The sequence below is a fragment of the Xyrauchen texanus genome, chromosome 3 (assembly GCF_025860055.1).
Source record: "Xyrauchen texanus isolate HMW12.3.18 chromosome 3, RBS_HiC_50CHRs, whole genome shotgun sequence".
Taxonomy (NCBI): domain Eukaryota; kingdom Metazoa; phylum Chordata; class Actinopteri; order Cypriniformes; family Catostomidae; genus Xyrauchen; species Xyrauchen texanus.
The window spans coordinates 31,455,117-31,480,069 of NC_068278.1; the positions used below are offsets into that span (position 1 = coordinate 31,455,117).

General features: G+C 43.2%; 1 protein-coding gene across 4 annotated transcripts in view; it reads right to left on the bottom strand.

Moving 5' to 3' along the window:
• LOC127620983 (MAP/microtubule affinity-regulating kinase 4-like) overlaps positions 1 to 15,131 on the bottom strand; it is a 37,533-nt gene extending 22,402 nt beyond the window's left edge. For all 4 annotated transcript variants that reach the window (XM_052094374.1, XM_052094400.1, XM_052094382.1 and 1 more), the window contains exons 1-3: positions 14,477 to 15,131; positions 10,125 to 10,322; positions 9,200 to 9,253 (exon numbers count right to left, since the gene is read on the bottom strand). In XM_052094374.1, coding sequence (XP_051950334.1) covers positions 9,200 to 9,253; positions 10,125 to 10,322; positions 14,477 to 14,527 — 303 coding nt within the window. In that variant the 5' untranslated portion in view covers positions 14,528 to 15,131. The remainder of the gene's footprint in view (positions 1 to 9,199; positions 9,254 to 10,124; positions 10,323 to 14,476) is intronic.
• Between the last annotated feature and the right edge of the window lie 9,822 nt (positions 15,132 to 24,953).

Genomic DNA, 24,953 nt, shown 5'->3' on the forward strand with positions numbered 1-24,953 from the left:
TTGCTTGGTTGATCATGTCTATGACAGCAGGTGGTAGATCAGCTAGATCTTCCACATCCCAATACCGAGCCACTGTTGCCTCGAGCCCGGACAGAAGTCAACGAGCGTGCCGGGGGGCGGGTGGTTTGCGGGGGAGTACCCGGCGAAACCGAGCAAGCCGCCATCCCAAATTGCCTCCATCGCCAGCCGGGTCATCCTCAATACCGTGGGAAGATGGAGCAACATGGGGGGCTGGAGTGGCGTTCCTTCTGAGTATGGAAAGCCGTGACCGCAATGATGTCATGGACATGTTCTCGCAGTGAGAACATGAGCCATCCACAAACGCTGCCTCGGTGTGATCGCTGCCCAGACTCGACACAGCGGCTGTGGCCGTCAGGAGCGGAGAGCACTCTAGCGCATCTAGGAACTACACAGAGGCAGAAGGGCATCTTTATAAAGACGCGTCCTGAAAAGGACGTTCAACGCCCGCTGCTCTTTTAGAGAAAATAACTGTTTTTGAGAAATAAACTCTTTTACTGCGCTGTCGAAATGCCCAGGGACAAAGCTGCACTGCCATGCAGAGAAGGGAGAAAGCCTCTGATATGTGCCGTAGATCCAACAGCAATTGCTATTCAGAGATGGGAGGAACAATGTGTGACTCGCAGCTCGCTGCATGCACAACCAGTCGGCTCCGAAGTACATTTCTGAATGAAACAGACGCATTTCCCTCCCTTTATACCCGTATGTCCGGGGGCGGGACATGCAAATTCTGTCTGTCAATTTCTTATTGGCCTTTTCTCATAGATCAGAGATGCGAAAGGCTCTCAAGAAAGACTTGAGAGCTTCTTCGACACAACTTCGAAGTGAGTGACAGACGGGAAACACTATTAAAGTGTGATGAGACTCACGCTGCGCATGCAAGAAATTTGCACATCACAAGCCGATCAACTATTTAGTCTTTTTGGTGAATCGCATCTGCAAAATCCTAAAACTTTATTTTCAGGTATAATTTATATTTTGAATAGACTCGATTAGACACGATGTGGGTTTGTTTTCTCTTTTAATCATTAAATGTAATTTTGAGTGTGACCATGGTTTAAGGAGGGTGTGCCTGTATGCTGGGCTGGAAATCTCAAGGAATAATAGTGGTGTTTTCCACACAGTCTCGTTAAATTTTTACTTTTTGTTTAACCTCCCATTCAGCTCATGAAAACACGCTGTGTGATCATGAGAAGGATTACATCAAGATGTAGATTGGAATGCAGGAGCGGAATTTATAGAAATAAAATAGTCTACTCCTCTCGCTGTTGATGGCATGCCAGTGATTACCCCTCTGTGTGCCAATGCTGGCACAAATGACATAGGTTGCTGACCCCTAGTGTAGGGTTAGGGGATAAAATATAAAATTTGTTCAGTATAAAAATATTTATGTCTATGAAGAGTCCTCATAATGACAGGAGTACCAACAAGTGTGTGTGTGTGTCTGTGTGTGTGCGTGCATGCGTGCCTGTGTATATTCCTTCACTACACAGCAAATGCATAAGACCACACATGCATCAAACCACATCACACAAGACCAAACTTAAAATTGTTCTCTAATATGTGCAACACAAAAGGGTATTATGGTATGTACAATCAATAATATAGATTTCTCTCTGAGCAAAACAATTACACAATTATAAAGTCTAACCAAAAAAGAGGGAATGGAACCAATACTTGTTTAGTCTAGCAAATGGTCCACTGAACAATGATTCTAACTTACTAACAACAGAGTGCAATATGACCGATTAAAAAGCCAAATGTGACTTATGTTCAATAATGGTGGTTTACAGTTTGTGTAAAGTTAACTGTGTATGTGTTACAAGCCTGGGATTAAATCACAATGGGGGCATTCTGGGCCTGTGGAGAACCGCAGCTGTCGACCTCTCCTCTCCAACACATACACTAACCACACAAACAAATTATGCATTTTGAAAACACGGCCAGACTTAAAAAGATACTGTAATAAATCAAAAGACTCAATTAATATAAATAACTAAACTAAATTCCATGAAAATGCTCACAGGAGACATTTGGGCGAAATACACAAAAGATTACTGATAAGTAAACCGAACTGTCTCTCTCTTTTTTTCTCTCAATACACATTTGATATAGCCTATATTTTGAATTTAATCATTCCAACATTTGAATTATTTTATATTCATATTCATATATTATATATTCAGAGCATTACAATATAATACAATACGAAAATAATCTGGAAAAGGATCCACATTGAAGATTCTCTCAGACTGAATATCTACAATTAATTTATATAAAAAAAAAACAACAACAAACAAACATCTTAAGCAAACAGATCCGGGTGTAGGATCAGAACCAACAAATCAATAGTAATAAAAAGCAAAAGATCCACACACCTAAAAAGCTCTCATAAGCAGGACTAAATTAAATGATGTTTCGAGCATGAAGCTCTTTCTTAGATGTGTGTGTGTGGGTGTGTGTGTGTGTGTGCTTTTTTTACATTAACCAGTATCCCCATCATATTTACAACCACTCTATATTTTATATTTTTTGACTGAACCAGGTATTCCCTAGCAGCATAGTAGTAACCACTTTATTAATTTCTTTACTAAAATTTTGAGACCATAAGAAAGAAAATTTAAATTATGCATATTAACATCTGCCACAGCAGTTTCAGTTTCTCATAGTATTCCCTACAAGCAACTTAACTTATAGTCAGAAAGAGCTAACAAAACTTATTAAAGCATCAAAAGCAACAACATGTGTGCTATACTCAATACCACTAAGCTACCAAAAGAGGTGTTTCCTATAATCTCAGGACCTCTTCTCAATATTATGAACTCCTAGCTATATATAAGGACATGTACTTTCAAGCGGGCAGTTATCAAACTGCTTATAAAGAAACCACAACTTAACCCAGCAAGTTGGCTGATAATAGGCTGATCCAAATCTCCCATGTATTTCTAAAATTCTAAGAAAGGTAGTGTCATTCCAACTTTGTTCATTTTTATAGAGAAATGGTCTGTGTAAAGAATTTCAGTCAGAATTGTGGTCCAATCATATTACAGGGACTGCTCTTACTCTGCTCAGAGTTACATATGACTTATCATGACTTGGCTTGCTCACCAGGGGCCTAAAGATGTCACGGTTCTTCGATCCGTGTGTTCATTTTGTCATCTGTTGGCGTGTTATAGGTGCGGGGTGTGTGTGTGTGTGTGTGCGTGCGTGTTAGTAGTGCTTGTTTGTTGCTTAGCACCAGCTGATTACTCCACTGCCGTCAGCTGCTATTAATTACCATTGCTTGTTAGCTGCCTTTATCTAGCTGGAAATTGTCATGCATGGTGTCGGTTCGTTATTCATGTTTGTGCTTTGTTACCCAGTCTTGTGTCCTAGTTCCTTGCGGGTGCAACCCGATTTCCCCTTTACCTCCAGTCTACTGAGGACTCCTCTAGGAGTTTGGTTCCTGACGCTGACCTGAGTTCGCGCTACATTTCAGTCTGCTTATCTCTTCTCGAGATTGTCACTTCTAGAGCACCCGCCTACTCGCGGCCGTTGAAGTAATTCCCTGTGCTGTCAGTCTTTAATAAACTGTTCACTTGCACTTGAATTTGAGACTCATCTTTGTGACAGAACGAACCGACCCGGAAATGAATCCAGCAAGTGTGACCGAATTGACAGAGATTCTGTCTAGGAGCGAGGCTCGTATGCAACAACAGGAGGAACAGGCAGTAGCCACGGGTCGCGCTATACAGGCGCTGGTAACCCAGGTCTCCGAGTTAACTACTCAGTTGCAACAGCTGAGAACCGAGTCGACTTCAGTGCGTAGTCAAGCAACTACACCTCCACCGGCCTCGGTCACGCAGACCATTCGAGCCAGTGATCCACGTCTTCCACCTCCAGCGTTTTATTCTGGTGAGCCTCAATTATGTCGCTCCTTTCTGGCGAAGTGTTCACTACACATCTCTCTTCAACCCTCTTCTTTCCCCACTGAGGAATCTAAGGTGGCTTTTGTTATCACACTTTTATCGGGGAGAGCCGCGACTTGGGGAACTACTGTGTGGGAACAGCGACTTCCTTGTTGTGACTCGTTTGATAGTTTTTCACGCGAACTCAGAAAGGTCTTTGATCGCACAGCCTCCGGTAGAGACGCAGCGAGCATTCTCGCGGAGTTGCGTCAAGGAGATCGTCCAGTCACGGACTATTCCATTGAGTTCCGCACCTTGGCTGCGGAGTGTGGCTGGAATTCGGAGGCTCAATGGGACATGTTCTTACACGGACTCTCTGAGCACATCAAAGACGAGATCTATGCCTTGGAATTACCCACGGGGGTGGATAAACTCATCGACCTAGCCATTCTGGTGGACTCGCGACTACGACGACGGGGACCACGAACACAGCGAGGTTGGCCGGTCACTGCTCAGTCTAATGTATCTTCTTCTGCAGTGGAGACTGCAGACCCTTTTTCAGCTCCTGGACCTATGCAGATGGGCAGATCTCGCCTATCGCAAAGGGAGAAGCAGAGAAGGAGAGAGAGAGGACTGTGCTTATATTGCTTACATTGCTCTCCAATGTCCAGTAAAAGCCAGCACCTGCCAGTAGGTAAGAGGTTACTGACGGGTGGATCTATTTTGACTAAATCCCCTTTTTCTGCCACTCATCTCACTGTCAGTTTAAAACTTTCTGCTCAGAGCGTTGACTGTGAAGCTCTAATAGACTCAGGGGCAGAGGGTAATTTTTTAGACTTTAACTTCGCTCAGAAACTCTTGATACCTGTGAGGACACTCCCTCAACCCATTTCTGTAGTTGCGCTTAACGGCCAACTGTTACCCTCTGTTACTCATTCCACGGCCTTAGTGAGACTTGTTACCTCTGGTAACCATTCAGAGGAGATTAAGTTTCTTTTAATCCACTCTCCTTCCGCTCCTGTGGTACTTGGCCATCCTTGGCTGGCACTCCATAACCCACATATTAATTGGTGCAGGAATTCTGTTTTGTCTTGGAGTGAATATTGTCATGCTTCTTGTTTAATGTCTGTATGTTCTCCAGTGTCTTGTGTTGTGTTTCAGGATGAGCACACGGATCTAACGTGCCACGTGAGTATCTCGACCTAAAGGAAGTGTTCAGTAAGTATCGGGCTGCTTCTCTCCCTCCGCATCATCCTTATGACTGTGCCATAGATTTACTGACAGGTATGTCTCTGCCGAAAGGCAAGTTATACTCACTTTCCATTCCGGAAAGGGAGGCCATGGAGAAGTATATTTCTGATTCTCTAGCCTCTGGGTTCATCCGTCCCTCCTCTTCTCCAGCGGGGGCAGGGTTCTTTTTTGTGGGTAAGAAGGATGGCTCTCTGCGACCTTGTATTGACTACCGAGGGTTGAACAACATCACGGTAAAGAATACTTATCCTTTGCCGTTGATGTCTTCGGCCTTCGAGAGGTTGCAGGGAGCATCCATCTTCACAAAATTGGATTTACGCAACGCTTATCATTTGGTCCGCATGAGGAGGGGGGATGAATGGAAAACTGCTTTTAACACCCCCAGGGGTCATTTTGAATATTTGGTCATGCCGTTCGGCCTGTCTAACTCCCCTGCGGTTTTCCAGGCACTCGTTAATGACGTGCTGAGAGATATGGTAGATCAGTTCATATATGTCTACCTGGATGACATACTGATATTTTCTTCTTCTATCCAGGAACACGTTCAGCACGTCAGGCGAGTGCTCCAGAGACTGTTAGAGAATGGGCTTTTTGTCAAGGCAGAGAAATGTTCGTTCCACGCTCAGTCGGTTCCATTTCTGGGTTATATCATCTCCTCCGAGGGGGTGCGCATGGATCCCGACAAGGTTAAGGCTGTGGTGGATTGGCCAACTCCAGATTCCCGTAAGGCCCTACAGAGGTTTCTGGGGTTCGCCAATTTTTACCGGCATTTCATTCGCAATTTCAGCCAACTAGCCACTCCTCTGACCGCCTTGACCTCTTCCAAAACTACGTTCAGGTGGTCTGATGTAGCTGAAGCTGCGTTTACCAACCTCAAAAGCCGCTTCGTTTCGGCTCCCATTCTTATAGCCCCTGATCCTTCACGTCAGTTTGTGGTGGAGGTCGACGCGTCAGAGGTGGGGTAGGAGCGGTTCTTTCCCAGCGCTCGCCCGCGGACCACAAGATGCATCCTTGCGCGTTTTTTTCTCATCGTTTGTCTCCTGCGGAATGTAACTATGACATTGGTAACAGAGAGCTGCTGGCAGTCAAGTTAGCGTTGGAGCAATGGCGTCATTGGTTAGAGGGTTCAGGGGTACCCTTTATCGTCTGGAATGATCATAAGAACCTTGAGTATATCAGATCAGCTAAACGACTCAACTCCAGGCAGGCTCGTTGGGCACTTTTTTTCGGTCGTTTCGAGTTTTCCTTGTCATATCGTCCAGGCTCCAGAAACATCAAGCCCGATGCTTTATCTCGCATTTTTGATCGTTCCGTTCGCCCGTCTACTCCAGAGTGCATTTTTCCTGAGAGACTCATTGTCTCCACACTCGTTTGGGAGATCGAGTCGAAGGTCCGTGCGGCCTTAGAAGGGGTAACGCCTCCGCCCGGTTGTCCACCGAGTCGCTTATTTGTACCGGAAGGGTCAAGGTCCGACGTAATCTGGTGGGGTCATTGTTCCACTATAGCATGTCACCCAGGAGCTAATCGCACCAGTTTTTTGGTCAGGCAACAATTCTGGTGGCCCTCTATGGCTCGCAACATTCGGAGTTATGTATTGGCATGTTCGGTCTGTGCTCGTGGTAAGACTTCCAATCGTCCGCCGGATGGGTTACTCCAACCGCTGCCTGTCCCTTCTAGACCCTGGTCCCACATCGCGCTAGATTTTGTCACTGCCCTCCCGCCCTCCCAGGGAAATTCGGTCGTTTTGACCGTAGTGGACCGGTTCTCGAAGGCGGCCCATTTCATTCCCTTGCCTAAATTACCGTCTGCCAAGGAGACAGCGGTTGCTGTTATAGATCACGTCTTTTGATTACATGGCCTCCCGATAGACGTGGTCTCTGACAGGGGTCCCCAATTTATTTCCAAATTTTGGAGAGAGTTTTGCAGCTTACTGGGGCGTAGTGTCAGTCTTTCTTCTGGGTTTCACCCTCAGAGCAACGGGCAGACCGAGCGTGCCAACCAAGACTTAGAGAGAGTGTTGCGATGTTTGGTTTCTCAGAATCCTTCCTCCTGGAGCCAGAAACTCTCATGGGTGGAGTACGCACACAACTCGTTACCAGTGTCATCCACGGGCCTATCTCCATTTGAGGGTAGCGTAGGGTACCAGCCACCTATTTTTCCCAGTCTGGAATCCGAAGTCGCGGTCCCCTCTGCTCACGCCTTCGTCCAGAGGTGCCACCGCACTTGGACCAGAGCCTGTGAGACTCTACTCCAGGTGGGGGTGCGCACTAAGGCTAAGGCCGATCGCCACCGGTCAAAGCCTGCCGTGTACATTGTGGGTCAAAAGGTGTGGCTTTCTACTAAGAATATTCCTCTCCGTTCTGTGTCTAATAAACTAGCTCCCAAATTCATCGGCCCGTTCACTGTCACCAAGATCATTAGTCCGGTGGCAGTCCGCCTCAAACTTCCTCCAGCGTGCAGGAGAATTCACCCCGCCTTTCATGTCTCCAAATTGAAACCGGTTTTTCGGTCTAACCTTAATCCGCCGATGCTGGTTCCCCCACTGCCGCGACTCGTAGACGGGGAGCCTACATATTCAGTTAATCGTATTCTGGTCTCTAGACGGAGGGGACGCGGTTTCCAGTACTTGGTGGACTGGGAGGGTTACGGTCCGGAGGAGAGGAGTTGGGTTCCTGCTAGGGACATACTGGATCGCTCCCTTATCGAGGATTTCAATCGTCAGGTAAGCTCCCCTGGGAGTGCCAGGAGGCACTCGTAGGGGAGGGGGGTACTGTCACGGTTCTTCAATCCGTGTGTTCATTTTGTCATCTGTTGGCGTGTTATAGGTGCGGGGTGTGTGTGTGTGTGTGTGCGTGCGTGTTAGTAGTGCTTGTTTGTTGCTTAGCACCAGCTGATTACTCCACTGCCGTCAGCTGCTATTAATTACTACTGCTTGTTAGCTGCCTTTATCTAGCTGGAAATTGTCATGCATGGTGTTGGTTCGTTATTCATGTTTGTGCTTTGTTACCCAGTCTTGTGTCCTAGTTCCTTGCGGGTGCAACCCGATTTCCCCTTTACCTCCAGTCTACTGAGGACTCCTCTAGGAGTTTAGTTCCTGACGCTGACCTGAGTTCGCGCTACATTTCAGTCTGCTTATCTCTTCTCGAGATTGTCACTTCTAGAGCACCCGCCTACTCGCGGCCGTTGAAGTAATTCCCTGTGCTGTCAGTCTTTAATAAACTGTTCACTTGCACTTGGATTTGACACTCATCTTTGTGACAAAAGACAAATAATTATTAAATCATAATTTTCAATCATGTGTTTAATTTAAACTGCTTAATGAGGACTTTAAGTTACAGCATAATTCATGCTACTTTGAAACTATGTGTGTTGTGAAAAGGGAGAATGACTATAAAAATTACTTGACTTGACAATTGCTATGTGCCTTATACCTGTCTCCCTCTCAAGCCTTTATTTGGTTAAAATCTAAATCTGTCTGTCTCTATAGCACTTCTATAGTTAAAATCAGAAGTGCTGAACACTGCAGTTCGATTTAACATCCACCCAGTTGTTCAAAGTCAGAAGCATGAAGTTTACACATTTTCATAACTTGATGTATGATCGACCTCAGTGGAATGTACATGAACAGAATTATAAAGTGATATCGGAGTGGTGGGCTTCAGTTGGAGGATTGAAGGCCGGAGATAATCTACTGCGAGACAGATGAGTCACTGGTGCACAGCCAAGAGCTCAGACTCAACAGTGAATCTAAACACTCACACAGAACAGACATTACTGCAATACTTGTAAACTAGGTATAATACTAAAAGCCTCTAGCAATAAAGGCAGTTGCAGAACAGCCCTGGAAAGCAGTGTGTTTTCACAGTTTTATATTTAACATACAATTAATAAACAAGAAACTAAAATAAATGAATAGTCTTAAAAATACCACATAAACCAACTCTATCTAGTGTTTTTTAACACCTAATTTAAACATTTTAAAGTACTACACTCTCTCATAGTTCTTGGCAGGGAATTCCAATATGTACATAAAATGGTCTTACCTTTTGTAGGCTGGTTGGGTTCAACTGAGTTTTGTCGATAATTTTTATTGCAACCTAAATATACAATACACAGTTAGAGATTTGATACAGTCTGAGCTCCAAAACATATTTTTTTTCCCCTACTCCAGGTAGACAGGAAACCTCCAGATTGTTTTTAATCAAACCTGATTCTCATTTTACATTTGTTCATTAAGAGATGCTTCATTACGGCAAATTAAAATATGTCTGTATTAGGCTTACAATATTAGAATCCTAAATAGTAAAGAAAAACGTTTATCCATCTGATTTCACCAATCAATCACTAAACAATGGTGAACATTAATATAGTATTATTCAATCTCAAAATTTTTGTGTACACAGAGTTTGGTTATCTATAGAAGTGACATCCAAATTAAGTCTTGAATTTTTTGTAAATTCACATATTGTGTATTGACTGCAGTAGTCAATGCAGTAGTACTGCAATTAAAAGCACATATGAAATGTACCTCTCTATTCTTCTGATGTGGTGCTAGCAAGTCCAAAACATTTGCATGTGTCCATTATGAATACCATTATGGTATTACAATTCTAGAATTAAACTTTTAATATTCTAACACTCTATGCCGACCTGCTTCTTTAAACATCTCCAAGTTTATTATTGTCAATGATTATTAAAGCTTTCTGCTGCCCACTTAAATCACAATATATCAGGTTTGGTTTATAAAAAGTAAACGTGGGTGTGGATTATTTCACACTTGAGTTGGACCAGTTTAAAAATATACCCAAAGAATTACAGCGCACAACTGTTCTTTTGAGAGTGAGGCATAATACAACAACTCAGGTTTGAATATCAGCAATAATTGTCCTGTACCAACACCTTATCAAAAAAAAGTTGTGGTTTTGCCTATTTAAACTCTCTCTCTCTCTCTCTCTCTCTCTCTCTCACCTCTTTGCCTGTGAGGATGTGGCGAGCAAGTTTGACTTTAGCAAAGTTTCCCTTGCCGATGGTTTTAACAAGCCGATAGTTTCCAATGTGTGGCAGCTCGTCTGAGCAAGAGGCCATGGAGTTACGACATCTTGCACCCAGTGAACGACTTGACACATTCGTCCCCTTCTCTGAACGATTTGCCACCAGAGATGCATGCTGGACAGAGAGACAGACAGAGAGCAAAATGTATTAAAAAGAGTTTCACTGGTAACAAATGGATAGCATTAAACAAGGGAACACATTTTGGTTGTGAAGCAAAGATAACTGTCATTAAAGAAAGATCTCTAATACAGAACCAGACTTAAAGAGACAGGCCATCTGCCTGTGCTTCTAGGCAGACAAGTAATTAGCTCATATCTGAAAATGTATATGTAGAAATTGAAAGAATAATTTTAGCTTTAGAATAGGAGATTTCTATAAAGGGAGAATATAGTGAAACAGGATATGGCCAATGCTACAGCACTGACTGACTGCACCAGATTTCTGAATTAAATCCTCATTTACAGATTAAACCTCTTATCACACACAAAATTCAGTCTACAGTAAAATGTATGCAAATGAGTCATCTCCACAACTAAGTAACGAGTAATTAGGATTTTATTTTAGCCTCTGTATTGCCTGCTTTGGCCACTGCAACACTATTACTGTAGTCTACAGTATTTTCTGATTGATTCAATTATGGTGTGTATTTCAAAGAGAATAACGTGAGAATCTTCACACAGTTACAGAGTGGGTTTGTCCTCAGCCAATGTTCTTAAAGAAAAGAGTTTATCACATTGAACAGCATTGAAGAAACTGGTTTTACAGACAATGAAAACTAAGTTAAGTTACAACACATCACAGAGGAATACAAACAAACGCATAGATGAAAACACAACCTCACAAATGACGACTGACGTGGATGATCACATCAATTATCATATTGATCGCTGGTACATTGACAGTATCCATGCAGAAGAGTGTGCAGGCAAACAGAGGTCACTGTTAGTATGCATGAGTAATTCTGCCCTATAATACAGGATTAATTTACTTTGCCATGGATGGTTTACTCTGACTGACTACATCGTTGCAGAAACTAAACTTTTCATTTACATCAGCAAATGTAAAGTTGACCTGAGCCCAGAACACTTAGAAGCGAGAGGAAAGAGCTGAAATCAAAGCATGCCCAAGACCCCATTTGCAAAATTGACCAGATTAAAGCTCATGGATTGAATGATCTGCCCATGCCCTGCCCTATCCTTAATGTGCTCTACCTCACACACACACTGTGCTCTACCTCACACACACACTGTGCCCTACTTCACACCACTGTGCACTACCAATACACATTATGCCCCACATGGGTGGGCGTTACTTAAACTCAGTCTAGTCCCAGCACAGATTTTCAGTATGGGACCCAAGTGGTTTACCTAAAGCAGTGGTTCTCAACCAGGGGGCCACAACACTAAGGGGCCACAACACACTTCCAATGGGGCCTCAAGATTACTTAAAGTGGTCATATAATGGTACATGCACTTTTTCAAGTTGATTGTACTGAAATGTGTGTTGGCTGTGCCTGTACACAACCATCCTATTATGATAAAAATCCATCCAGTGTTTTTGTTTTAATCTCCTTATATATTTTCCCCTGCCTCAAATCGAGCCGTTCGACCGTGTGACGTCACACGGTCGGACGCCCCCCCCAGGATTGTTGATTGACAGCAGTGTTTCAACACAGACCCGCCCTCGCTCGTGAGCAAGCTGTCAATCATAGTCCGTCATCATTGTTGATACACTGGAGCAGAATGGCGCCTAAGCGATTGTGGTGTCCTGTTCTTCGGTGTAATAACGAACACAGCAGTCATTTTGATGTTCCTAAATCTGAACCGCTGAAGACGCAGTGGCTGAGTTTTGTTTACGATGGGAATATTCCCCACGAGCAACGTCAATGCGTTCATGTTTGCGCAAATCATTTTTCACCAGACTGCTTTATAAACGAGGGTCGGTATAAAGCTGGTTTTGCTAAGAAGGGGCTGGGTGACCAAAGCTCATTATCATTTAAAGTCATATGCACTGAAACGGCGTGCTGAAAACAGAGCTGTTTTTGAGAAGGTAAAATTAGTGTTTTCTTAAAATTTTTAATAAAAGTATATTACAAAGTTTTCATTTAGACACTAAAGATTCATATTAACTTGTACAAAAATGGCATTATATGACCCCTTTAAAATTAAAGTAAGAAATATTGAAATAATTACAATTATCCAACTTAATTATAATGCTAAAAAAATACTTTAAGATGTATGCCCACAAATGATAAAAAGACTCTTTCTGAAACTTCTAGAATCAAAAATAATTATTTTAATCAAAGATGTCTAGTTTTGGGTGAGGGGGCCTTCAAATATTGTCTTGGACAGTGGGGGACCTTGGAGTCAAAAAGGTTGAGAACCACTGACCTAAAGCATTCAGAACAACAATCACTTATTCAACACCTCTAAAAACCACCAACCAACATTCAAAAATATATGGCCAATTACATATCATGGCCATTATCTCTTTATCCAACTGTGTCCCACACCACAAGGGGTATTAACTGCTACAGAGTTACCAATAATAATCAGCAGATGGTTCTCCAAAAGAACAGAGAACAGAGATCCTCACTAAAAGGTCAACAACATAACCCTCATTCTAAAATCTGGTTTTATATACTCTAACGAGTGAAAAAAAATTGCCTTTAAGAGGTAGTTCATCCAAAAATAAAAATTCTCTCATCATTTACTCACCCTCACGTCATCCCAGATGTGTATGACTTTCTTCTGCTGAACATTAATTAAGATTTTTAGAAGAATTTGGTCTATTTATTGCAAGTAAAAAACTTGCAATGCAAGATAGACAACTTTGAATCTCCAAATGCATATAAAGGCAGCATAAAATGATCCATATGACTCCAGTTGTTAAATCTACTTTAAGTCTTCTTTAAGTCTTCTGAAGCGATAGTGTGGCTGAGAAGCACATCAATATTTAAGTCCTTTTTAACTGTCAATCTCCACTTTCACATTCTTCTTTTGTTTTTGGCAAATTGCATTCTTTGTGCATATCACCACTTACTGGGCACGGAATAGAATTTATAATAAATTGGGACTTAAATATTGATCTGTTTCTCACACACAATTATCATATAACTTCAGAAGATATAGATTTAACCATTGGAGAATTTTATGCTGCCTTTATATGCTTTTTGGAGCTTCAAAGTTCTGGCTACTATTCACTTGCATTGGAGATTATATCTTATTCTAAAAATCTTTGTGTTCAGCAAAAGAAAGAAAGTCACACACCTGGGATGGCATGAGGGTGAGTAAATGATGAGAGAATTGTATTTTTTGGGTGAAATATCCCTTTAATTTACTTGTGTGCTGTCAACTCTGCATATTATATACAGTGATAAAAGTAGGGACCTTAAATTAACAAACTCTATATGCTCTCATGTAGGATCCAAGCTATTTGAGTGATATATCATCCACTGAGTTAGTTACAGTTTTACTTTATTTAACTATTTTTACATTATTATTATTGAAAAGGTTTAAACAATCACTCTTTTTGACTCTTCATGTATAATCAAACAGAGTCTGACCGCAGAGAAATTCAATCTCTACTGATGTACATGTTTACATTAACAGGACACTTACTAGTCAATAAATAAAACCCTAGTTATCCTTTTTAGACTGAACTGGGTTGTTAGAGCAACAATAAAAACGTCTAGACTATTTCATCTAGACATTGCTGGCGCAGGACTGGTAGGCCACTCCGCCAAACAGTGCGTGTGTTCATAGACCATCCAGCTAAAACACCATTGTACGCGAGTGGAGATGGCAGATCATAGCAAACGCTAAGACCTCTTTCTCTGCCTGGTTGTAACATTCATTTACCACTCCACAGAGATATCGCGGTTCCTTGATTTCCAACAGCAAATGTTGCCAATGAAGCCAAATTGCTTTCAGTGAGGGGAGTGCGCTATCATTCCGTACACGGAGCTCCGCTGTGCGCGCCCGTGTGCGGATGATGCACTGATGTCTACACTATGCGGATGGCCTGCGCCTTGGCTGTTTGCACATTCAATGATGCGGCCCGTTTTTGCAAAAGAACCTGCTACGCTTACATGGGCCACTGTATCCTGCCTCTCCATCCTCGCATGAACAACATAAGGCAATGAAGGCCGGAATTCCATCACGGTGCAAAAATAACCGTGCACCTGAAATACTCAACGCTTCGCTTCAACAGATATCATATAAAGCTTGTTATAATACAAATAATTCATTGAAAACGATGACACTTACATGATCTGTGCTCCGGTCGTTCGCAGACGGTAAAGCAGACCGAGAGGACATTTTCCCTGAGTTTGCAAACGATTAGAGATGAATAACCCGAACAGAATTTACAGATTTATTCTCCCCGGTGAAGGCAGCCCTCATCGGCCGTGCTGCTGCAGCTTGTGCCGTGCTCCTCTCACACCGCCTGCTCGGTCACCGGTGGAGCTGGAAAGCCTGCGTCTGTCATGGCAGCGGCAACAGCAAATCTCACAGATGTCCTCGAGACAGCTGCATTATATTTCTGTGATGCAAACCGTAACGATCAAAAGGGTATTATTGTCGATGAAAACGCACGAGCTGCGGGATATATATATATATATATATGCTAAAACCGAGTAGTGCTTGGCCGGAGCCCAATGATTTTGTAGCGACTCGCTATCCCTCGCCTCATCTCCGCGAGCAAAACAAATACGGCTCCGACAACCCCGTCCTCTTTTCTCATAATAATACTGATTATCTTCCCGCTCCTCTGTACCGTCCACTCTCTCGCGCGCTCTCTCTCTTCTCGCACCAGCTTGTCATGGGAAAACAGATGCTTAGGCCGGTGACGGGGCCGAATATCGTTCACATCCTACAGCAGCCGTTATGTTCCAGCGGCGGATATGTGAGATGCGCCACTGCTGCCTCCGTTAGCGCTCACTGACTGACACAAGCGTGCGCGCGCACTGTCACTACTGATTGAGAATTTAGACCAGCAGCCGGTTGCACCAGCTATAACGTAAGTTACAACTTAGTCGTGGCGTAAATGGGCACTAAGTCACAATTTATGCACTAGTAAATATTTGAGCGTTGCACCATTAAACTTAGGTAGGCCGTAACACGTATAAACTAATTAGCCTATTTACAGACTAATATATTATGGCATCAATGAGCTCATATTATTACGTGACAGGTATAAAATATTTCGACATACAGTATGATGTTGACATTTAGGCTACACTCGTTTACATTTACGAGAGAGAAACAAAACTTACTTTTAAGCGTCTCTTCAGCATGAAACCAATCTAACGGTGTCGTTTTCAGGGTGCGTCACCCGGTGTCAACACATTCATAATATAAAGGATATTAAAATGAATAAATATCTATTTTTCCAGCCTGTTGTATTAGTATTTATTTATCACCCATTTTTATTTTAGATACAGCTAATATATATATATATAGAGAGAGAGAGAGAGAGAGAGAGAGAGAGAGAGAATTTTAACAAACTTTTATTCCAAAAAACATTTTTACAGTACATTTATGTTACAATATACAGAAAAATTAAGCACCAAAACAAATCAGACGCGTGTGAAAACCAAATTACCTTCAAATACCGAACACAAAGCCTCATTGTAACCCCAAATACTTTCAAAAGTGACAAGATCATCCATATGTTTGTAGTAATTAAAATCAATCAATATTCTTGCTTGTAACATATTTAAAAACAGAGTAACTATATTTTGCTCCAGATTCTGTTCAACTTTCTTTTCCTACTTAAATAAATAGCCAATTTTGCTTGGCCTAAAACAAAATTGAGCAACTGGCATACAAATTTTCTTTTCAACATATATTTAAAACCCAAAATAAATAAAACCATAGAAAAAATTTCATTACAACTCTGAAATATATTTCCTAAAGACAAAAATAAAGGCACTAATCTGGCACAGTTTACAAATGCATGAAAGATGGTTTCTCTCTCAGTGCAAAAAGGACATACAGCACCAACCTCAGGATTTAAAACTGAAATAAAAGCATTGACGGCGACAGCGCCATGAAGGATTCTCCACTGTAGATCACCTGTTTTTTTAGTTAACGGTGGTTTATAAAGTGCTCTCCACTCAGGTTTTCTGTCATCATCCAATTTAAAAAAATCACGCCACGGAGTATCGATTTTCTTATTTAACATTTTTTTTGTTGAAATTAATTACACAATACTTGTACAAGACTTTACCAGTACTTGAAAAAAAGTCTATGAGTGAGGATTCAACAGTTTTTAGAAAACTACAGGAAAAATCCTCTAGGTTCAGGGAAAGCAACAAACAAGGAAAAGAGTCTTCAGGGTTTGGTGTGCAGAGATCATCACAATATTCCATCAGCAAAGTTTTTTCTGATGTTTTAAGAGCTGTCTGCCATTTTATTAGAAGCTGTGCAACTAGACGGGTAGATCTGATTCCCAAACGCTGGGCCGTTACCTCCTCATTCTTGAAATCGACCCCTGATATTTCCAGTAGTCGGCCCAAGGTAGTTATTTTACTCTCAATGAGTGTCTTGAGTCCTGGGAACAGACCACTGGCAGACACATCCAATCGTGCACCACAAACTAAAGGCTCTTCCAAAAGCCAATGAAGAGACTGTGAAACCTCCACTTTTTCAAAAACAAAAAGACTCCAAACCTTAAAAATGTTCTTATAAAACACTGGTAGACCAGAGGTGTCCAATTTTGTAGGGTCCATTAGAAATAGAGTTTTGTCCAGTCCCAGACTTTCAAGATTATTTAAAATCACATACGCAACTGCACACCATTTAAAATCAACTGAACCAGCTAGTAGTCTTTGTACGAACTGCAACCGAAAGGTTGCTATTCTACTTTGGAGATGTGTTAAGCCATGCCCGCCCTCCTCTTTAGGCAAGAAGAGCACATTCTGTGGAACCCAATGTAGCTTATCCCAGAAAAAATCCACTAAAATAGCCTGGACTTTAGCTAGCAGATGTGCGGGAGGGTCAACACATGCCAGCCTGTGCCATAAAAAGGAAGCAATTAAGTTGTTTAAAATTAAAATGCGCCCTCTGTATGACATCTTCGGAGTTAAACATTTCCATCTATCCAGACGACCTATGACTTTTTCAATGACTCCTTCCCAATTTTTTTGTACCGTCAAATCGTCACCCAGATACACTCCTAAGTATTTAAAACCTGATTTTCCCCAAACTAAACCTTCGGGAAGTTCTGGTTTCCCACCTGTTCATTTACCTGAAAGTAAAGTTTCACTTTTATTCCAGTTAACACTTGCAGAAGATAAGCCTTTAAAAGTTTTAAGTAAACTTAACAAAATCTGTATGTCACTTTGCCTACTAATCATGACTATAACATCATCTGCATAGGCTGACAGTATAAGATTATTTTTACAGTTTGGTAAGTGTATACCTTGAATTTTGCCCCTTATTTGTTGTAAGAGTGGCTCAATTGCTAAAGAGTAGAGCATACCAGACAGAGAGCACCCCTGCCTAATACCTCTGAGAGCTTTAAAAGGAGCACATAAACCACCGTTCACTTTTAAAATACTCTCAACGCCACTATAAAGAACTTTAATAAGATTAATAAAATTTTTACAAAAACCAAGGGCCTCTAAAACTCTCCACAAATAACAATGTTCAACATGATCAAAAGCTTTCTCCTGATCTAATGAGATTAAACCACAATCTAAATTTAGCATCTTGGAGACTTCTAAAACATCACGAACCAATGAAATATTGTCAAATATTGACCTACCAGGAACACAGTAGGTCTGGTCAGGATGGACGACACAATCCATCACTCCTGCTAGTCTGTTAGCCAGGGTTTTAGAGAGCAGTTTGTAGTCACTACACAGTAGTGAAACGGGCCGCCGACACTTGATGTCTGTAAGGTCGCCTTTCTTGGGCAGGAGGGTTAACACTGCTCTGCGGCAGCTCAAGGGCAGCTGGCCTTCAGCCAAGCTTTCATTCAACACATCGAGCAGATCTTCACTCAATTCTGTCCAGAAAGACTTATAAAAGTCAACTGGCAGACCGTCAATGCCCGGCACCTTTCCAGACTCCATTCCTTGGAGGGCCTTATACAGTTCCCCCATGTTCAAAGCACCAGAGATCTTAGCGTTGGCTTCCTCCGATACCTGGGGTAAGTCATTGAAAAATTCACTATCACCCCTGTATCCTGCTCCAAGTTCATTTTTGTACAAGCTCTCATAAAATGCCACTGCTCTCTTACGAATATCTGCAGGGTCTGTTAGTATTCTTCCAGATTCAGATCTCAGAGCATGGATGGCTCTGCTCTGACCATTCTTCTTTTCTCAGTTGAAAAAGAACCTGGACGAAGCATCCATCTGATCCATACTCTGAAACCTCGACCTGACCAGAGCCCCCTGTGCTTTAAAATCCAGTAAGTCAGCCAACTGTGTTTTTTTGTTTAGCAGAGAATCTAAGTGACCCTGGGCACCAGTTGACTCAGCCAATTCCTGAAGTTTTAAAATATCCATCTCCAAGGTGCTCATACTAAGAGTTGTCTCTTTAGTGACGTTTTGAGTGTACTGTAAGCAAAATTGCTTTATTTGGGCTTTCCAAAAATCCCACCACTGTCGTAAGGATTTAAAAGATCCCTTTGTAGTTCGGAAATCATCCCAGAACAATTTAAAAGTATTCTTAAAAAACCTGTCACTTAACAAAGAAGTATTTAGCTGCCAGTATGCACTTCTTGGTTTCACAGAGCTTAAAAACACAGAACACTGCACCATACTGTGATCAGAAAAGCTCAGAGGGATAATAAGACATCTTTTTACAATATTACGGTGATGCTTAAAAACATAAAACCGGTCCAGTCTTGCCAGGGAGATCATGCTGTCACGAACATGAGTCCAGGTATACTGTTTTTGCGTCTCATGAAACTGTCTCCAAATATCACATAACTCATGCGTCTTGACAAGCTGGATTAAACGGTTACGAGAGGGCATGTGTGGTTCAACATGATTTCTGTCCAAATTTGACTCTGTACAATTAAAATCACCACCCAAGAATAAATATTCTTCTATACAGCATTTTTCTAAAACAGTAAACAATGTATTTAAAAACAACATTCTTTCTATTGTTGATGTAGGGACATACACACAAATAAAGACACAAATAAAATTTCCAAAAGTAGCTCTTACTTTTAAAAGTCTACCTTTAACCACTTCTTCCACCTGATAGGAGTGTGGACTGAAACTCTTATTAAACAGAATGGCAACCCCTCCACTAAGTGAGGTGTTATGACTCAAAACAGAGACCCCGTCCCACTCCACTGCCCAATCAGCAGCATTCCTTAAGTCACTATGTGTTTCCTGCAACATAACAACATCCATTTTTCTTTGTTTAATCACCTCAAACATTACTGCTCTTTTTCTCATTTCTCTTACTCCATTAACATTCAAAGTTGCAATATTCACATCACCCATGCTTGGAGAAGAGAAAGAGATAAAAAAAGAAAACAGAAGCACTCCACAGACACACGTCACATCAACAACCAGACTGTCAGGGTTTCTCACTACCTTCATTAGTGTTGTCAGAGATGAGTTTCCTCACTATCTTTTTTAACCGATATACCTCTTTGTTTGTGAACAAACCTTCTGACATAAAAAGCCTAGTTTTATCAACAAACTGTCTTGTTTCTGGAAAATAATCAATCACACGCACCCCTCTCTTGTTTTTGGTTGCTCTAAGGAAGAGTTTAATGTCTTCCACTTCATAAGTGCAATTAGAGAAATCACTCTGAGAGAGACGACGCTAGAATCAGAAGACTCACTGCCACTCTCCATTCCGTCTTCATCATCATCCGAAAACTCCTCGTCTGCCTTCTTAGCTCTAACAGCTGAAACAACGCTTGATTTCTTCCTTTTAGATGGAACTTTGAAAAAACTCTGCTCCGTCTCCATTTCAATGCCATCACAAAACAGATTGGGCTGCACTACGTTAACTGCTATAGCCTATCACTCGTTTGTGTGTTCTTCTTAGTGACGGGTTTGCGAGTAAGAATATTTACAAACTCAGCATCACCCGGTCTATTTTCCACAACCACTTTATTGGGGTCAGTTACCTGAATCGTATTATTGTTGTCAACGGGTGGATCTCCGTCCTCCGCTGCACCTGTCTCTGCCGCAGGCGGAGCCGCGTTTGACGGTCCAGCCTCAACCGGTTCGCTGATATCATCAGTAATATCATCAGCCGTAGAGCAATTGTCCTTATTTTTACTAGGACACGCACGAATTAAATGACCCACCTCCCCACAATTGAAACATTTCATCTTGTCCGTTGTAGCGTAAATAACAATCAAAATCATCAACTTTGAAATGCAGTGACAGATCGAGATCCTCATCTTTTAAGATCATGTAGACAAATCTCCTAAAAGAAACTACATGTTTCAGCAGAGGAGATGTACAACCAATTGGAATCTTTTTGATGGGGGACACTAATTTACCATAACGGGATAAAACTCCCACTAAAGTTTCATCGCTTATGAAGGGTGGGACATTAGACAGCAAAACTTTTCTGGATGGCGTGGAAAGTGGAAGGACGGGAGAAAACAGATTATTAATGACTATTCCAGTCTCAACTAGCTCATTTGCTTTTTCCACAGAGCTAAGAAAAATGACAGTGGCACTGTTCATTTTGGAGGCTTACATGATATGTTCATGCCCCACAACCTCTCCTACAGCCAAACAACAATCCTCGACGCTCACCGCGGACGCCACTTTCACTCCATGGCGCCGCGTGAGTTTACTCAAACCTTGCACACCTGGGGCCGTAAGAAAGGACGGTAGCACGCGGCCCAACCAAAACAAAAATACCAACACTTGCTAACAATAAATCAAGCAAAAATGAAAAAGAAAAAATAGAAAAAAGTATAGATTCACTCACAAGCTTCAAAGCACACTCGCACCGCTCTTGTCACGCTCAACAATCACACCGAGAGAGAGAGAGAGAGAGAGAGAGAGAGAGAGAGAGAGAGAGAGAGAGAGAGAGAGAGAGAGAGAGAGAGAGAGAGAGAGAGAGAGAGAGAGAGAGAGAGAGAGAGAGAGAGAGAGAGAGAGAGAGAGAGAGAGAGAGAGGTAAAAGGCCCCCTGGGGATTTACAGTGATGTTGTGTAGATATAGGGACAATATTTATAGTGCAACATTTTTCTACTACACTAAAAAAATATTTTTGCTGCTTGTTCAAGTAACTTAATTAAAATAAGCTAAAGCAACACAATCCTTGAACATTTTGTCACAACTTGATTTCTTTGTGTTCTATCCATTTACATGTGTAAAAATAGCCATAGTTTCTTATCACCAGAGGCATTTCCAGCATTGAAGGACATCCGGGGCTTAGCCCAGACCATTTTATTTTCACACTAGCAACCACTTCTCTGTAGTCCAAAGCTGGTGAGAGGGTATTCTTTGAGTTTTGCTCTGGCTGGGCCTGTTTCTACAGTTCCTAAATCTTCCACTCTAGTACTATCCTCAACATCCTCTCTCCTCCCTGAATCATCTGTGATGCAAAAGAACAGATCCAGCACATAACTTATTGCAAATCAGCTTCAAACATCTAATTCATCAAGTGCTACATATGTCAAATTGTGGACCAATACCATTGAAGAAAATGTATTGGGAAGAGCAGATCAGTGGGATTGCCCTAATATCTATCATGATTCTTGAATTTTCATGTACATTAACATAAAGTCATCACAAAAGCTGGATTTTAAGCATTAATTTAATCAATGCATTAAATGCCGAAAACGTCTCAGGTTACGACTGTAACCCTAGTTCCCTGAGAAGGGAACGAGACAATGCGTCGATGACGCTTTGGGAACGCCTTTGCGTGAACGCCCCTGAAGCACGTATGTCAACTAGTCCAATGGAATGAATGAACGCCACAGGCGGGTGACGTCATGACCAGGAAAGGATATAAGCACATCCGGTGCGTTACTCGTGTTAGCTTTTAGAGCCGAAGCAAAGTCGATCGCAGGGATGCAGGAAGTATGGCAGGGCGACACATCGTCTCGTTCCCTTCTCTGGGAACTAGGGTTACAGTCGTAACCTGAGACGTTCCCTTACGAGGGAACTCGCGATGCGTCGATGACGCTTTGGGAACGATAATACCCAATACGCCATAATTACAAAATGCCAGATGATAAAAACTGTCGGCAAATCAGTAAAAAGCACCTGGGATCCTGGGGCAGCTTCCAGGTCCAGGCTATAAAACCTCACAAAAGTTAGCGGCGAGGACCAACCTGCTGCATCAGAAACCTCCTGAAGGGAAACTCCTGATACGAGGGCTTTAGAGGCTGCCATACTTCGAGTAGAGTGAGCTCTGACCACCGAAGGGCACGGCTGGCCAGAGGACTCATATGCAAGCGAAATAGCCTCAGCTATCCACTTACTGATTAGATCTTCTCCACTGGGCAGCCCTGTGGACACAAGTGTCCAGTGCTCACACTGGACACAAGAGATTCAGTTTTTCCTGGTCCGAAGATGTAAACGGAGGAGGACAGAATGCCTGCAGTACAATAACCACAGGCCTCAGCCTCAAGGTGCCATGAACGAAACGAATAATCAGGGGGTCTCGACCCAAAGATGTCCTACCCACAGGGGCATGGAAAGCCGCAATGGCCGCCACGTAAACCTTTAAGGTAGAAGGACATGAACCTGATGTAAAACGATACTGGAGAAACTCAAGTACTGTGTTGACTGAACAGTTAACTGGATCTTGCTGATGCTGGTGACACCAAGACGTGAAAACTTTCCACTTAAGTGTATATAATTTCCACTTTCCACTCTCTAAAAGTTGGGCCCCCTCAGAGGCCAAACCCATAGGTTCCAAATCTCCGGTCGGGGGTGAAATGTTGTGCCCCCTGCCTGAGACAGAAGGTCTCTCCTGATGGGTACCTCGAAAAGAGGGCCGTTGAGGAGATGAATTAGGTCCGCAAACCAAATTCGACTCGGCCAGCGTGGAGCTACTAATAATAGACTTACTCCGTCCTGGCGGACTCTCTCCAGAACTCCTGGGAGCAGAGCAACAGGGGGAAATGCGTACAGACGTAGCCTCGGCCACGTCTGTACCATAGCGTCCAACCCCAAGGGGGCTGGTTGCGTGAGGGAGAACCAAAGTGGACAGTGCGTCGTAAGCTGAGACGCAAACAGATCCACTTCTGCTTGGCCGTAAAATTCCCAAATGAGCTCCACCACCTCGGGGTGGAGTCTCCATTCCCCTGGCCTCAGCACCTGCCTCGACAGGGTGTCTGCTCCTATATTCTGGTACCCTGGGATATACACTGCCCTCAGGGAGAGTATTTTACCCAGGGACCACAAGCGGATCTGGTGCGCCAGTTTGCAGAGTGGACGTGAGCACAGACCCCCCTGTCGATTTAAATATAAGACCACCGATGTGTTGTCTGTACGGACAAGCACATGATGGCCCCTCAGATCTGGGAGGAAATGTCTCAACGCATTGAAGACGGCCATCATCTCCAGGCAATTTATTTGCCAAGAGAGATGATGGTTCCTCCACAGACCCTGAGCTGAGTGGCCTTCCATTACCGCTCCCCAGCCGGTGAGAGAAGCGTCTGTCGAGATAGCAACTCGATGGCAAAGAGCTCCCAGCACCGGACCCTGGGACAGGAACCAATGTTTCCTCCATATAATCAAGGCGCAGATGCACCGCCGCGTGATCTTGATCATACGAAGTGGGTTCTCCCTCGGGGAGAACCCTCTGGTCCTGAGCCACCACTGCAAAGGTCTCATGTACAGCAGGCCAAAGGGGATCACATTGGACGCTGCTGCCGTGAGGCCTAACAGTCTCTCGAACTGTTTCACAGTGCGTGACTGGCCTAGCTTCAACTCTTTTGTGGCTGTGATGATAGCAGCTACATGAACAGGCGATAGTGTGGCCCGCATCGTGACTGAATCCCATACCACACCAAGGAAAGTGGTTCTCTGTAATGGAGAAAGCACACTCTTCTTGGCATTGAGTCTCAACCCCAATTTCTTCTTATGAGCGAGAACGACATCTCGATGCTGAACCGCTGACTGCTCTGATTCCGCCAGAATCAGCCAGTCGTCGATGTAGTTCAGAATGCGTATGCCCTGCAGCCTGAGTGGGGCCAGAGCTGCATCTACGCACTTCGTGAACGTGCGGGGTGACAGAGCTAGACCGCACTAAGGGTACCAGTCTCTCGAGACTGGCCTCTGGTGTTAAAGGAACAGCCACTCCGGCGACCTGAAGCATATTGGCAGGATACAACCGAACTGACTGTTTTTGAACCCCCCTCAGAGGGCTCACGTCCGACGCAACGTCGAGTCGACATTGCGCCGAACTTCCGCTGGATACCACTGCGCCCGAAGCACCAAGGGTGGCGGGGTTGGCAGACTGGTCCCATGAGGACCCGAGTGGAGCGGGCACCGTATTCTGAGGTGTACACCGCTCCACCCTGTTAAAGGAACAGCCACTTCGGCGACCTGAAGCATATTGGCAGGAAACAACCGAACTGACTGTTTTTGGACCCCCCTCAGAGGGCTCACGTCCGACGCAACGTCGAGTCGACATTGCGCCGAACTTCCTCTGGATACCACTGCACCCCGAAGCACCAAGGGTGGCGGGGTTGGCAGACTGGTCCCATGAGGACCCCGAAGTGGAGCGGGCACCGTTTTCTGAGGTGTACACCGCTCCACCCTGTTAAAGGAACAGCCACTTCGGCGAC